General features: G+C 41.6%; 1 protein-coding gene across 2 annotated transcripts in view; it reads right to left on the bottom strand.

Annotated features, from left to right (window-relative positions):
• TNFRSF19 (TNF receptor superfamily member 19) overlaps positions 1-16,727 on the bottom strand; it is a 95,536-nt gene that overhangs the window by 55,911 nt on the left and 22,898 nt on the right. For both annotated transcript variants that reach the window (XM_069759121.1, XM_069759122.1), the window contains exon 2: positions 5,998-6,083. In XM_069759121.1, the coding sequence (XP_069615222.1) occupies positions 5,998-6,069 (72 nt within the window). In that variant the 5' untranslated portion in view covers positions 6,070-6,083. The remainder of the gene's footprint in view (positions 1-5,997; positions 6,084-16,727) is intronic.

Here is a 16,727-nt window from a genome sequence, read left to right as displayed (position 1 = left end):
CCAAGGCCCGGCACGCCCGCCATATATGAGACATTGAACCCACATGTTCCCCACATCGCCAGCACAAGCTGGATACTCCCGGGAACCATTTATCTAAGACCAAAGGAACACGATGCCATCTAGATACTATTTTGAAACTAGTTTCCTGGGCTTCAGTGGCTACATTAGACTTATGAGAGAGATGGAAACATTTATACCATTGTTCTCTTGTAAAGGTTAGATCTCCCTTTCCCACGCTTTACAATAAGGGGGAAGCATATCCGGATCCCTATCTAATAGAAGCTTATAGATATCGAAGATTGCATGCGCAGGATTAGTGGGAGCCATACATAGGCATTCAAACGGAGAAAGCGGGCGCACCCATTCTAAATGATTGGTAAATGTAGAGAAAAAAAATGCCCTAGTTGAATATATTCAAAAGAATATCTCGCTTTCTGTGGACGATCACCTGGAATAGCTGAGAGGGGAAGCAATACACCCTCAGGGGCCACATGATAAAGACACAAGGGGTTTTTCTTGGAGCTACCCAGGAAAAGGCTTGAGGACACACCGGATGGGAATTTTAGGTTATCTGTTATTGGGGATAATGGTCCTAATGGGTCAATTAGAATTCCCTTTATACTGGGAATGTGGACAGTTTTGAGTGTTTGCCTGAGACTAAATGGAATAGGGATGTATTTTCGGACCAAAAAACGCCAAGTCCATGGTAGAGTGGAAACTGATGTATGACAAGACTCACAGCCGTCTTTTTTACGATACTTTTGACCAAAAAAAAAGAAGCACCTTTGCAAAAAGTCTTAGCAAATGTAAATCTACCATTTTGTGTCTACAGCTCTAACGATATGTGTTCTGTATCTCTATGGTTACAGACTACAAATAATCTGTGTAGTCAGATCCTAGAATCATTAGTTATTGCACTCCTTCTGCCTGTAGTCATCACAATTGTTATCTCTATAGTGTGCAGATAAAATGGAGTGAGGCTAAGTCCATGCTACATTTGTGGCAATGTCAGGCATGTATGCTCAGCAGATATGCCCCGACAGTGACCACAATCAGGCATCCTCTAACATAGGGGCTCATTGTAAAAAAAAAAACCATGCCACATGGTATATATGTTTCTTTGCAGTTGTCATCTGTATTGGAAATAGTAGTCTGATGCTCTTTCCAATACAATTAAACAATATGCTGTCACATACCGGCAGAAATAACACACTTTTGGGTTTCGTCTAGTAAAATGGGGGTCTACGGGCAAATTACAGTATACATAAGTAAAAGCCTCTGAAGCACAGCACTGTAAAGTTTATTTTTATCAATTAACAAAATGCAAAGGGAATGAACAAAAGAGCAATGTATATCACAAAACAGCATTCATTCTTCTAGGTACACAGTTTTGTAGGAACTCAACAGGGAGGTTGTTCCAAACATCTTGGAGAACTAACCACAGATCTTCTATGGATTTAGGGTAGGTCAAATCCTTCTGACTCTTCATATAATCCCAGACAGACTCTATAATGCTGAGATCAGAGCTCTATGGGGGCCATATTATCACTTCCAGGACTCCCAGTTCCTCTTTACGCTGAAGATAGTTCTTAATGACATTGGCAGTATGTCTAGGGTCATAAGAAAACTTAGTGAAGCCGATGAACAACACATCATACGTACTTCTCTTCGAACAAGAAGATGTCCAGCAGTGCCATCAGCTCAGAAGTGGCAGCAACCAGTGGGACCCTGCTACACCCATCTACTGTTCAGAAGTCTAGCCAGATGTGGTCGTTATAGAAAAATTGTGGTCAAATACTACACATTGAACACATGGAAAAAAGACCAAGTGACTCAACTATGAGGGACAACAGAAGGACAGGGGTGCAGAAAACTGGAAGCAGGTGCTCTGGACAGCTGAGTCAATATTAGGTAGACTGTTTTCTGAACGGCTGTAGATCAGTACAATAATGAGTGTCTGCAGACAACAGTGACGATTGGTGGAGGGTCCTCCCAAGTTTGAGGATGCATTTGATCAAATGCAGCTGGAGATTTGGTCAAGATTAATGGTGTACTTAATAACGGCAGGTACAGAATACAGGCAAGAACCTCTCCATCATGATATACCTTCAGGGAGGCATCTGATTGGCTCCAAATGTATTCTGCAGTAGGTCAAGGACCCCAAACACACAGTCAATGTCATTAAGAACCGTCTTCAGTGTAAAGAAGAACATTGGGTCCTGGAAGTGAAGATCAGGCCCACACAGAGCTCTGATCTCAACATCATAGCGTTTGTGTGAGATTATATGATGAGACAGAAGGATTTGCACAAGCGACATTCACAGAAGATCTGTGGTCAGTTCTCCAAGATGTATGGAACAACCTCCCTGCCGAATTCTATCAAAAACTGTACCTACAAGAATTGATGCCTTGATTCTGTTTTGAGGCCAAAGGGCGGTCACGCCAAATACTAATGTGATTTAGATTTCTTGTTTGTTCATTCACTTTGAATTTTGTTAATTAAGGAAAATAAACTTCTTTTTTTGAAGGCTGTTGTACTCTGCAGCATTTTTCCCATACCAGTCTTAAACTTTTGCAAACCACTGTGCATCCACAGTATGACCCCTATAAGGTACGACTGATCTTTTATAAACAGTCTGGTTATTTTTGGATTTATCCTTTTGAGGTTTTCTCTAGTCCTAAAAGTATCATCAGTTAAGTTATCAGCATCTCACATCCTGAGGAATGAGCCTAAGGGAATGTGCAAGTTCCTCTCTGTGAATCATTACGGCTGGAGCATTTTCTCCTAGGGTAACAGATGTTGCACCTCTCGGTGTTATACCCAATAGATGTTTTAGGTTATGGAGAGCCATGTTCAGTCTTATTTTTGCCAAATGCATAGTTTCAGCAAGTGCCACTAGCTTTGGGATGTATCTTGGGCATTATTCTCAGGAACATTTCCCAAGTTACAATGGGCTGATGAAACTGTTTGGGTCATAAGTGCTCCAATTCGAAGATGACTACACATAACCCAAATACTTTCGTCCACTCCGATTCGGCTAAATGAATGTGGTCACCGAAAAAAATACCAGGACCCCTTTCTTTAGGGTACAATAGGGACACTCCAAAAATCTGCTGATGATAAGGCACATGAAGAAATATATTGCCCTTACAATAAACATGAGCATTCATGTGATATTGTGGCCAGTTAGCCAGATTTTTTAGGAGAGGGATTATTTCATGCCATAAAACAGCCGTACAGATAGGGAAATGTGGCACGTGTGATACTTGCACAGTAAGTGATAATACGCGCTTAGAAGGGTCCTATTAACATGTGGACTGCAGATGTCTGATCTTCGCAAGTTTATTTAGAAACAATCTTCGGAGACTTTTATGAATAACTGATTTTGGTGGACAAATTAGTGTTTATTAACGGAACAGTGCAAATGATGCCAGCTGCATGTGAAAAGGGAGACTGCCAGAGAGCATCAATGTAAAAAAGTCAAGCTTTGTTTATCTAAAAACATTATTTCCAAAATGCCAAGATATCCTTTATCTGCTCTATAGGGAATAATTTGCTGATTGCTAGGGATCTGGCCGCTGGGACAACTAGCAATTCCAAAAACAAGCCTTGAAATCCCGAGAACAGGGTTCTTCAAAGCCCCATAATGAATGGAGCAGAGATGTGCATGCTCAGCCTCCAAGCGGTAGGACCTCCAAGCGACCAGCAAGTTATACCTTATCCCATAAATAGGGGATACAACTTGTTATTTTTTCTCTTCACCAGGTTTTTGCTGGCTAATTTACCAAAGCCAGGTTGAGATTCCCACAGATCCGAAAAATTCATCCCCAGTGACCAGGTTTTGCGCTCTGCCACCTAAGCTTTCAGAGTCCGAATCCTCCCATCTGGTGCAGAATGCACAGAGCTGGATATGATCTGTGACAAAATCAACCTCCAACTCTACCTGCAGAAGCCGTCAGCTGTCGTATCCTAACACTACTGTGAGCGTTTCTTGCATCAATCCTGCTTTGACTACTGGAATGATGGGTTGTAACTACTGCAAGAAGCTCACGGAAGGACTGCTTACACTACTGGAAAAGAAGGATGCTGGACAATTGTAACTATGAAGGAGAACTCCATTCTATTAGGAAGCAAAAAGTTAAGTAATGTGTAAGGCAAAAGTAGACTTGTCTACAGCTGACCACATGCAAGAGATAGCTGATGGCTAAACACTCCCACGCCCATCTGGTATCTCTCCCGACTTCCCCAGACATGTGAATGGTCGGCTCGACAGGTTTATGTTTTTATATGGGCAAAGGGTTAAAAACCACTGTCAAACTCCTTCCTTAAAACAAAAGGATCGACAGTTAAAGAGGTTATTTGGAGCTATATTATTTTTTTATTATGGGCCTAAGAACTAACGGGCACATTGTTGCTAACTACCTGCCTATTGTGCCCAATGCCAACCTCTGTCAGCACAGAGCGGTCCAAGTCCGCTTCCACCGGTGATTCTGCAGCTTTTGCTGAGTCACATAGACAGAGCAGCAGCTTGTCTTTTGTTCTGCTCTGTTGGAGGGGCATGACTGTTGACATCAGCAGTCACGCCCCGTTGACAGAGCAGCCTGAATGAAGAAGAGCTGCTCTGTTGACGTGAAGCAGCAGAATCGCAGAAGTCAGTGACCGCTCTAGGCAGGCGCAGTGTAGAACAGGTCGTTAGATGGGAACTATATGCCTGTTAGCTTTAAGGCCCTTAGTAAAACATAAAATAATCCTCGATTGCCCCATTAAGCTGGCTATACACATTCGAGTTGGCCGACAGCCATCCCATACGCAGAGTGCTCGTTTAGCCGAGCGACTCCTGTGTGCACTATGAGAAAGCCATCAGCTGACAAGTCAGCCGGCAGCCTATCATCAGGATAACAATGTCAGAAATCAGTCATGCACGACTGACATCTTCTTCGACTATCAGTGGGCGGGTTTGCCGATGGTCTAATGTGCATACATTGATCCGTTGTCCAAACCTGTCGAAATCAGCGGTGATCCACCGACATTAGTCTAATATGTGACCTTTAGGCGTTTTAACTGCTGATTCTTCTCTCCACTGGTTGAGGGAAAGTCAAGAGAACTCCATACACATAAGATGATCCACGGTTACAGCCAAATTTCATCTAATTTGTATAGCTGCCTTAAAGCTGGCCATACACGCCGATATTGACAGGATTGGCCAACGGTCTAATGTGTATGGGGGTGGACCACAAATGATGGTCGGGAGTAATATTAATCGGACATGTCCGATTTCGGACTGCCGATCACATTGCTCTCCCTCAGTTAAGCCGCCAGCTAACATGTCAGTTGGTGGCTTTCTGACAGAGAACACAGGAGCGCTCGGCTGAACGTAAACTCTTGTGTAGGGGAGAGTCGGTTGAGATGATGGTTGGCCGAAAGATCTTTCGGCTGTCGGTTGAGATGACGGTTGGCCGAAAGATCTTTCGGCTGTCGGTTGAGATGACGGTTGGCCGAAAGATGTTTCGGCCGACAGCCTAAGATTTACCAAAGGCAATCAACTGTCAACAAAGGAGGGTGTAGTCATTAATAGGGCCCTCAATACAATTATGTGTGCAGATAACCATTACAAAGTAGTTAGGCTGGTTCATGAGCACTAATGTAAAAAATACAATTTTAAAATGATAAACCCATCATTCTTGCGGTGGTAATCTCACGGAAAATTATCCCGCAGACACTCGCTAATACTGTCCAAGTTTTCTCCTTGGTAGCTCCGTTTATACGGTATCTGGATTCAGTTTAAATAGGAAGACTTTGAAGTAGTTGAGTGTTATGTGGAGGCACCGCAGCTATGCCGAGCATGTCTGTACAAGACGGTATGTAGTTATTCACTGGCTGCTGATACACTGGATACTCTAATGTGCGACAGTGTATACTGCCGGGCGCTCGCTGCAGAACGGGATCCGAGACATTGAGACGATGCTAAAGTAGCCGAACTCCACCAGATAACTTACCAAGCATATCAGCACAAGCCACAGCATCTTCAGCAAAAATAGACCCTTCTTCTGAGGCACTGTACAATCCATGTCTATGGTCACCCCTAAAAGAAACAAAAGAAGCATGAGCAATCCCGAATTCACCATGGAGATATTTTGCAAACCATTTTTTGCAAATTTTCAAAAAGTAAAAAAAGATACCTTTGGACACAAGAAAGGCAACTATTACTCCCTCCCTTGTATAATAGGCAAAATACATAATAATTATACATGTTATATGAAAGGGAGACCAACGGGCCACAGAGGGTAACTTATATCCTCCCTAGGTGCTGTTCACACTCGTGTGATCCTTGTCCTGTTGCCATAAAAAATTCTGGAAGCCAAGAGGAAGTCCGCCGGGTCCCATTAAAAGTTCCTAATTAAGGTCATAAATAGATCCCTAATAGTAATGATTGAACGTGTTTGGATAAGTTGTTATCAGAGCATGCTCGGGGGGGGGCTAATCAAGTGTCTTCAAGTCCTCGCGGCTGTTCGACAGCCGCAACACATGCAGGGATTGTGTGTTTGTTAGACAATCCTTGTATGTGTTGCCATTGTCGAGCAGCCACAAGAAATGCAGGTGCGGGGACTCGAACATATTTTTCGAGCACGCCGAAGTTACGCGGTTAGCACCCGAGCATGGCAGATGACACCTTATCCAAGGATGTTCACTCATCACTAGTCCCTAATTATTATTTTGGGACATTTTTTGAATTAGGAATGTTTTATATAGTCAAATGTAGTCATAATCTGAATTCATTATGCAAGATATAGAATAAGAAAAGTGTCAATGAGAATCAAAAGGAAACTATGGAGCTTTACATTAATGTTACTACTCAATCATGAGGAACATGTCATACATGCTAATAATAATAATTTTATTTCTATAGCGCCGACAGATTTCGCAGCACTTTACATTTTAGAGGGGACTTATACATACAATAGACATTACAGCATAAGAAACACATAGATCAAAACAAATACCAAGAGGAGTGAGGGCCCTGCTCGCAAGCTTACAATCTATGGGGAAAAGGGGAGACACGAGAGGTGGATGGTAACAATGGCTTTCATTGTTCGGACCAGCCATAGTGTAAGGCTTGGGTGTTCATGTAAAGCTGCATGAACCGGTTATCAACCTAAGTATGTAGCAGTATAGACACAGAGGGCTATTAAATGCATAAAGCATATGAGAACATGATGCGAGGAACCTGATTATGGTAAAAAAAAATTGAATGGGCAACATAGGGTTAATTAGGTTAATGCGTTGAGGCGGTAGGCCAGTCTGAACAAATGCATTTTAAGGGCACACTTAAAACTTTGGGGATTGGGGATTAATCGTATAAACCTGGGTAGTGCATTCCAAAGAAGTGGCGCAGCACGTGAAAAGTCTTGGAGACGGGAGAGGGAGGTTCTGATTATTGAGGATGCTAACCTCAGGTCATTAGCAGAACAGAGGGCTACTGTATGTTCTCCGTTAAGGGGGTCTGTCAGCATAAAATGACTGTTCAAACCAAACAGTTCAATGCACCTTTCCACCTACTTGCTTTCCATCTATGTCCACTCCCTCTACTTTGGTTACAATATTGTACAAACATTTCCGTTGATTCTGTACAAAGAAAATTTTATCAAATTAGAGAAGCACATTTTTTTTCTGCTAATTACAAATATGTACTCTTTCCAATGCTTCAACTGCTATTGCCTTGGAACACGATCAGCCCCATTTAGGACTTGAATTTCCACTTCTCTTTTTTGTTGGTCAAATCGTTGAACAAGCGAAAAATTACACAATTTACGAAAGTTGAACAGGAATTTTTTTGCTCGCCTACACAATGCGCAATGAACGAGCATTTTTGGATATATCATCCAATCCCTCAACCCATTCACGTTACACAATTATTGTAAACAATGGGTAGTTCCTGTTAGAATCTGACGGAATATCAGCCGGAGTAAATGGACCTTAACTTCCCCTATGTTGACTCAAGACTATTGCACTCACCCAGCCAAGATGTGCTCTACACTGAAGAGAGGCAAAACCTCAAAACACTCTGTCTATAGATCAGTTTACGGCTTGGCATTTATCTGTAGTCACGTTACAAGGCTCATTAGAGGGTTGGACACTACTAGGTGGTACTTGTGAGATGTAGAAGAACTGCGGCAGTGGTGTAAAGGGAAGGAGACCTTTCGTTTTGGCGAGCCTTTGATCTGGAGGGAAACGCAAAATCATAGTGATGACGGCTACTTTTGTATGTGCAACGTGGAGAGATTCAGCCTTAAAAATAAAAAGGAAATTATATACCCGGACCTCCCATCAGTGATTCGCCCTGTGCCTCATGGTCCAGGAATATCTGTCCCTTCACCTCCGAAGAGACATTAAGATACACCTGATTCAGAACATGAAGAGCAGGATTCTGACAAAGACTTTCACACTAGTCCCAATGAGCCAATGCTTTTTTCACCGCTCAAATTAAATAATTTAGTCAGGAACTTGGACCTTTTTAAACATTCTGTAAAACTTTTAAGCTGTGTGCACACGTTGCGTTTTTTTCTGTGTTTTTTTCCGATAAAAACGCTATAAAACCGCAAAAAACGCATACAATAAGCATCCCATCATTTAGAATGAATTCCGCATGTTTTGTGCACATTAAAACCTCAGCATGTTCATTAATTTTGCGGGTTTTTTGTGGATTTCCCACTACAAAATGCATTGGGAAGTGTCCGTAAAAAACCACGGCAAAAACACATCAAAACCGCTGCAAAAACGCATGCGGTTGTTTTGCGGATTTCTTGCAGAAAATGTCCAGTTTTTCTCAGGAATTTTCTACGAGAAATCCTGAACGTGTGCACATAGCCTTAGGCTCCAGACTAAAGGAAAATAACTTGCTAGCTCCTGAAACTTGTTTTTCATGGTTCAGAAGCAGGGAAAAGGAATTCCTACCAAGTCGTTGCTCTATTGCACTGCTTTTAGGTTCCTGGGCTGATGGAAAAATGTAACATTGAGTACAATGTGAGCAAGTGAGGACTCTTTATTGATTCATCCAAAAAAAAGTGTCAAAGCTCTGCTACTGCAGAATGGCAGCAAGTATACTTCAGTGCCTCTAGGGCATTCTGTGCACTTGAAGGAAAGCTATGAGAATTTAGACTTTAGTCTCAAGAAACTTAACCATGATGATCAAGGATGGTCAATATGTGGTCACCTCAAAGTTCTCTCTTTGCTCCTTGGGTAGCAAGAAGGATACACAAAGTACCCATGCTTTTTGTGTGAATGGGACAGCTGGAATAGAACTCATCACTGGGACCAAAAAAGTTGGCCAATGAGAACAACTTTGCAAACTGAACTCAAGAACATAGTTGTGGAGAGTTTAGTTGATATTATTAACCCCTTAATCCCATATGACGCACTATCCCATCAAGGTGACCTGGGACTTAATTCCCAGTGACGGGATAGTACGTCATACGCGATCGGCCGCGCTCACAGTGGGAGTGCGGCCGATCGCGGCCGGGTGTCAGCTGCCTATCGCAGCTGACATCCGGCACTATGTGCCAGGAGCAGTCACGGACCGCCCCCGGCGCATTAACCCCCAGCACACCGCGATCAAACATGATCGCAGTGTGCCGGCGGTATAGGGAAGCATCGCGCAGGGAGGGGGCTCCCTGCGGGCTTCCCTGAGACCCCCGCAGCATCGCGATGTGATCGCGTAGCTGCGAGGGTCTCTTATCTTCCTCCCTGCAGCAGGCCCGGATCCAAAATGGCCGCGGCATCCGGGTCCTGCAGGGAGGGAGGTGGCTTACCAAGTGCCTGCTCAGAGCAGGCGCTTGGTAAGCCTGCAGTACTGTAAGTCAGATCGCTGATCTGACAGAGTGCTGTGCAAACTGTCAGATCAGCGATCTGTGATGTCCCCCCCCCGGGACAAAGTAAAAAAGTTTAAAAAAAAATTTCCACATGTGTAAAAAAAAAAAATTCCTAAATAAAGAAAAATATATATATATATTATTCCAATAAATACATTTCTTTATCTAAATTAAAAAAACAAACAAGAAAAGTACAAATATTTAGTATCGCCGCGTCCGTAACGACCCAACCTATAAAACTGTCCCACTAGTTAACCCCTTCAGTAAACACCATAAGAGAAAAAAAAAAAAACCGAGGCAAAAAACAACGCTTTATTATCATACCGCCGAACAAAAAGTGGAATAACACGCAATCAAAAAGACAGATTTAAATAACCATGGTACCGCTGAAAACGACATCTTGTCCCGCAAAAAACGAGCCGCCATACAGCAAAAAATAAAAAAGTTATAGTCCTGAGAATAAAGCGATGCCAAAATAATTATTTTTCTATAAAATAGTTTTTATCGTATAAAAGCGCCAAAACATAAAAAAATGATATAAATGAGGTGTCGCTGTAATCGTACTGACCCGAAGAATAAAACTGCTTCATCAATTTTACCAAATGCGGAACGGTATAAACGCCTCCCCCAAAAGAAATTCATGAATAGCTTGTTTTTTATCATTCTGCCTCACAAAAATCGGAATAAAAAGTGATCATAAAATGTCACGTGCCCGAAAATGTTACCAATAAAAACGTCAACTCGTCCCGCAAAAAACAAGACCTCACATGACTCTGTGGACCAAAATGTGGAAAAATTATAGCTCTCAAAATGTGGTAACGCAAAAAATATTTTTTGCAATAAAAAGCATCTTTCAGTGTGTGACGGCTGCCAATCATAAAAATCCGCTAAAAAAACACGCTATAAAAGTAAATCAAACCCCTCTTCATCACCCCCTTAGTTAGGGAAAAATTAAAAAATTTAAAAAATGTATTTATTTCCATTTTCCCATTAGGGTTAGGGCTAGGGTTAGGGCTAGGGTTAAGGCTACAGTTAGGGTTGGGGCTAAAGTTAGAGCTAGGGTTTGGTTTACATTTACGGTTGGGAATAGGGTTGGGATTAGGGTTAGGGGTGTGGTTAGGGTTACCGTTGGGATTACGGTTAGGGGTGTGTTTGGATTAGGGTTTCTGTTAGAATTGGGGGGTTTCCACTGTTTAGGCACATCAGGGGCTCTCCAAATGCGACATGGCGTCCGATCTCAAATCCAGCCAATTCTGCGTTGAAAAAGTAAAACAGTGCTCCTTCCCTTCCGAGCTCTCCCGTGTGCCCAAACAGGGGTTTACCCCAACATATGGGGTATCAGCGTACTCAGGACAAATTGGACAACAACTTTTGGGGTCCAATTTCTCCTGTTACCCTTGGGAAAATACAAAACTGGGGGCTAAAAAATAATTTTTGTGGGAAAAAAATTTTTTTTATTTTCATGGCTCTGCATTATAAACTGTAGTGAAACAATTGGGGTTCAAAGTTCTCACAACACATCTAGATAAGTTCCTTGGGGGGTCTAGTTTCCAGTATGGGGTCACTTGTGGGGGGTTTCTACTGTTTAGGTACAATAGGGGCTCTGCAAACGCAATGTGACGCCTGCAGACCATTCCATCTAAGTCTGCATTCCAAATGGCACGCCTTCCCTTCCGAGCCCTCCCATGAGCTCAAGCGGTGATTCCCCCCCACATATGGGGTATCAGCGTACTCAGGACAAATTGGACAACAACTTTTGGGGTCCAATTTCTCCTGTTACCCTCGGGAAAATACAAAACTGGGGGCTAAAAAATAATTTTTGTGGGAAAAAAATATTTTTTATTTGCATGGCTCTGCGTTATAAACTGTAGTGAAACACTTGGGGGTTCAAAGCTCTCACAACACATCTAGATGAGTTCCTTAGGAGGTCTACTTTCCAAAATGGTGTCACTTGTGGGGGGTTTCTACTGTTTAGGTACATTAGGGGCTCTGCAAACGCAATGTGACATCTGCAGACCATTCCATCTAAGTCTGCATTCCAAATGGCACTCCTTCCCTTCCGAGCCCTCCCATGCACCCAAACTGTGCCCCCCCCCCCCACATATGGGGTATCAGCGTACTCAGGACAAATTGGACAACAACTTTTGGGGTCCAATTTCTCCTGTTACCCTCGGGAAAATACAAAACTGGTGGCTAAAAAATAATTTTTGTGAGAAAAAATTTTTGTTTTATTTTTACGGCTCTGCATTATAAACTTCTGTGAAGCCCTTGATGAGTCAAAGTGCTCACCACACCTCTAGATAAGTTCCTTAGGGGGTCTACTTTCCAAAATGGTGTCACTTGTGGGGGGTTTCAATGTTTAGGCACATCAGTGGCTCTCCAAACGCAACATGGCGTCCCATCTCAATTCCTGTCAATTTTGCATTGAAAAGTCAAATGGCGCTCCTTCCCTTCCGAGCTCTCCCATGCGCCCAAACAGTGGTTTACCCCCACATATGGGGTATCAGCGTACTCAGGACAAATTGTACAACAACTTTTGAGGTCCAATTTCTTCTCTTACCCTTGGGAAAATAAAAAATTGGGGGCAAAAAGATAATTTTTGTGAAAAGATATGATTTTTTATTTTTACGGTTCTGCATTATAAACTTCTGTGAAGCACTTGGTGGGTCAAAGTGCTCACCACACCTCTAGATAAGTTCCTTAGGGGGTCTACTTTCCAAAATGGTGTCACTTGTGGGGGGTTTCAATGTTTAGGCACATCAGTGGCTCTCCATACGCAACATGGCGTCCCATCTCAATTCCTGTCAATTTTGCATTGAAAAGTCAAATGGCGCTCCTTCGCTTCCGAGCTCTGTCATGCGCCCAAACAGTGGTTTACCCCCACATATGGGGTATCGGCGTACTCAGGACAAATTGTACAACAACTTTTGGGGTCCATTTTCTCCTGTTACCCTTGGTAAAATAAAACAAATTGGAGCTGAAGTAAATTTTTTGTGAAAAAAAGTTAAATGTTCATTTTTATTTAAACATTCCAAAAATTCCTGTGAAACACCTGGAGGGTTAATAAACTTCTTGAATGTGGTTTTGAGCACCTTGAGGGGTGCAGTTTTTAGAATGGTGTCACACTTGGTTATTTTCTATCATATAGACCCCTCAAAATGACTTCAAATGAGATGTGGTCCCTAAAAAAAATGGTGTAAAAATGAGAAATTGCTGGTCAACTTTTAACCCTTATAACTCCCTAACAAAAAAAATGTTGGTTCCAAAATTGTGCTGATGTAAAGTAGACATGTGGGAAATGTTACTTATTAAGTATTTTGTGTGATATATCTTTGTGATTTAATTGCATAAAAATTCAAAGTTGGAAAATTGCAAAATCTTCAAAATTTTCGCCAAATTTCCGTTTTTTTTCACAAATAAACGCAGGTAATATCAAAGAAATTTTACCACTATCATGAAGTACAATATGTCATGAGAAAACAATGTCAGAATCACTGGGATCCGTTGAAGCGTTCCAGAGTTATAACCTCATAAAGGGACAGTGGTCAGAATTGTAAAAATTGGCCTGGTCATTAACGTGCAAACCACCCTCGGGGCTTAAGGGGTTAAAGTTCTCCTGCCCCTGCTCCACATTAACCTTTGCCTAATGAAGCAGTTTGTGAAAGCTCTACGGAAAAAGAAGAGACTTTTAAGTACCTGTGTACCAAGTTTCATGCACGGTCCAAAGCAAAACTGAAGGAAGGCATTTTTGTGGGCTCGGATAATCGGAAATTCATGAAGGACGACGTGTTCAAAACAAAAATGAAATCTGTTGAGAAAAGGGCTTGGGATTCTTTTCAAGAAGTCGTGAAGAAATTTCTAGGTGACAACAAATATTCAAAATTTAAGTCCATTGTGGAGATCATGCTGAAACATTTCAAAGCCTTGGGTTGTCTGATGTACTTGAAGTTAAATTTTTCACATTCCAATTCGGACTACTTTCCTGAAATCATGGTACTATTAGTGGAGAGCAAGGAGAAAAAATGTCATCAGGATATCAAAGAGATGGAATGACGATACCAAGGTAGATGGAACGTGAACATGATGGAGCACTACTGCTGGATGCTTCACAGAAAAGATCAGCAGGACTTGTATAAGAGAAAAGATATCAAGAGAAGTTTTGAAGAGAAAAAAAGGAAAAGGCGCAGAATGAATTTCCAATAAAGTTGCAGAATGAATGTTCAATAGATTTTTTATATATAGTATTGTGTACATTTTTGGCTACAATAAACATTTTTCTTGTTCATCTTGCTTGTACATAATAAATTAGAGGGAATAAGAAGAAATAAGAATCAGTCGTTGGATTTGAAAAAATGTCCATAAACCCAAATTTTGCATACCAGTAATATTTGCTCATTTTCAGTGCATTCAATTATAGTCTACAGCATATCCCAATTTATACGAGGAAATGTGCTGCCGACAAATACATTTTCATGTCAACATAACACGTGATCAATGACAAACGATTATTTTGTTTGTTTGATCACCGGACACGTTTACACGGAGCAATGATCTGGAAAGAACATTCGTAGGAAAAGTGGTGCAAGCAATTATCGTCTCATGTAAATGGGCCTTGACTTCACTGATTAGTTCTCAGCTTTAGACATGAAATCTCGTCTGATCTCCAAGAAGGTATGGAACCAAGCCTAATCATTAACTTCCTGACAAATTCTCATCACCCCGATCTATACCCTGCACTGTAATATTACTACCTTCACATGGGAGTAGTAATAACTTAGTGATAACATCAGTCTACCAGGGAGCGTGACGCCGGGCTTGATAAGTCAAGAGTTTATGGTGCATTTAAATGTTCCTTGATAACATTGAGCGGTTTCATGCTACATAAAGCTCCACGGACCGCAAGAAATTAATTGAATTGTTTATTGTGAAACAATGGAGACTTTTTTTTTAAGGTCAGACTTTGAACAAAGTCAATCCCAGAAGCTTCTGGGAAGGCAAAAAAAAAAAAGACCACAAAGTACAAACACTTTATTCTGGATGTAATGACTAGATGAGGTTTGTTTGTACTATTTTCTTGTAAGTGCGGCGATTTCCTTCCAGAAGAATTCTCTCACACATAAAAGGAGAGTAGACTCGCATCTACATATTTAGATAATTGCAAGGTCAGAGAAGAAAAGACCCAGGGTTCAGACTCCTCGGCACGGTGTCAAGACCTGCAGCTGAAGGCGTTCTCCTGCTGCCGGATCTTGGATGGCTTCAGTCTTTTAACATTTGCTTTAGAATGATCGCTTTCATCTCGCTTCCCCGGGCTATCGCTGCAACGGCCATTGACAACGAGCCAGAAGGCTCGGAGAACAGGTATTTCTTTTCACAAGTTCCTTGTCCCACAAGGCTAACAAGTCTACTAATAATGACTGCAGCCTCATTATCTGAGACCAATCCCCAAAATAATGAAAGTGGGAAATACTGGGGCCCTATTGAGGAAGAAGGACAACGTCATTTTAGAGTTGATAATGGAAATCAGTCAACCCCAAAAACAAAGTGAAACGGTGCTACATAAGGCGTACTGCGTTATTACAGAACATTCAACGTTCTCTGTTTGATGAGACCTTCTTGAATCTTGATACTATTAGAAGTTGTATTTTTTTGTTTTTGTAGCATTTTTGTTAGCTTTAGTCACAGGTTGTAAAATAGTGAAAAATCGACATACAGTGTTTTTGTAGCTTTTTTGGAAGGTCAGTGGTGTTGGTTGTAAGGTAGGTTTTTTGAGGGGAGTAGACTTTCCAAAGGAGGCCTAACTTATCAATTGTCACACTCGAAAATAGAGCTTTGTAACAGCTGGAGAGCCACAACTGGGAGACCACTGCTCCAAAGCCTGGTTCAAACAATGTAGGGGATGTCCAGAAGCCCCCCTGGAAAAAGAGGGGACCTTCTGAAAGGGTAGGCAACCACCAAATCTTTTCGTAACCTCCGGTAAAGTAGCACTTACAAGAAAGGGTTGCAAAGAGTTTGTATGTTCTCCTCGTGTTTGCGCGGGTTTCCTCCGAGCACTCCGGTTTCCTCCCACATTCCAAAGACATACTGAAAGGGAATTCAGATTGTGAGCCCCATTGGGGACAGCGATGTAAATGTGTGCAAACTGTAAAGCGCTGCGGAATATGTTAGCGCTATATAAAAATAAAGATTATTATTATTAAAGGTTTGGAAGAGGAGCAAATAAGGCATGGAAGATGGTCAAAAATATGGTAAAAATGGGGGAAAATATTTTTTATAGGCTTTCAAACTACAAACGAGTGACCTTACTTCTTACAAGAGGGAAAGTGTAAATCAATAGAGAATAATGATATAATTGTAATGTTTTCAATACCATTTGTGCTAAGCTGAAATCCAATCAGCTACTACAAAATTATTTTTCCAGGAATAACAATTAAATGCCGTTCATGTGTATACATGTGTTTAACAACAATACACAAGGTAATCTATCTTCTCGGACCAAAGTTACCCGTCATTTCTGAAAATAATTCAACACTGCATCACTTATGTCTAATTGACTGCAGTGCTGAGCAAAAGTTTTAGGCAGGTGTGAAAAAATGATGCAAATAAAAAAAGCTTTTAAAAAGTTAAAGTTTATTTTTATTAATTAACAAAACGCAAAGTGAGTGAACAAAAGAGGAATCTGAAGCACATCAATATTTGGCGTGACCACACTTTCATCAGGGAGGTGTCTGATTGGCTCCGCAGGACAAAGACCCAAAACATAACTATCTGCAATGTAAAGAAGAACAAGGAGTCCTGGAAGTGATGATCTGGACCCCCACAGTCCTGGTCTTATCGTCAAAGAGTGGAATTACACAAAGACT

This window comes from Ranitomeya imitator, chromosome 3 (genome assembly GCF_032444005.1).
Source record: "Ranitomeya imitator isolate aRanImi1 chromosome 3, aRanImi1.pri, whole genome shotgun sequence".
In the NCBI taxonomy this organism is placed as follows: Eukaryota; Metazoa; Chordata; class Amphibia; order Anura; family Dendrobatidae; genus Ranitomeya; species Ranitomeya imitator.
The sequence above is the reverse complement of the archived record's forward strand: the minus strand, read 5'-3'. Positions and strand labels throughout refer to the sequence as shown.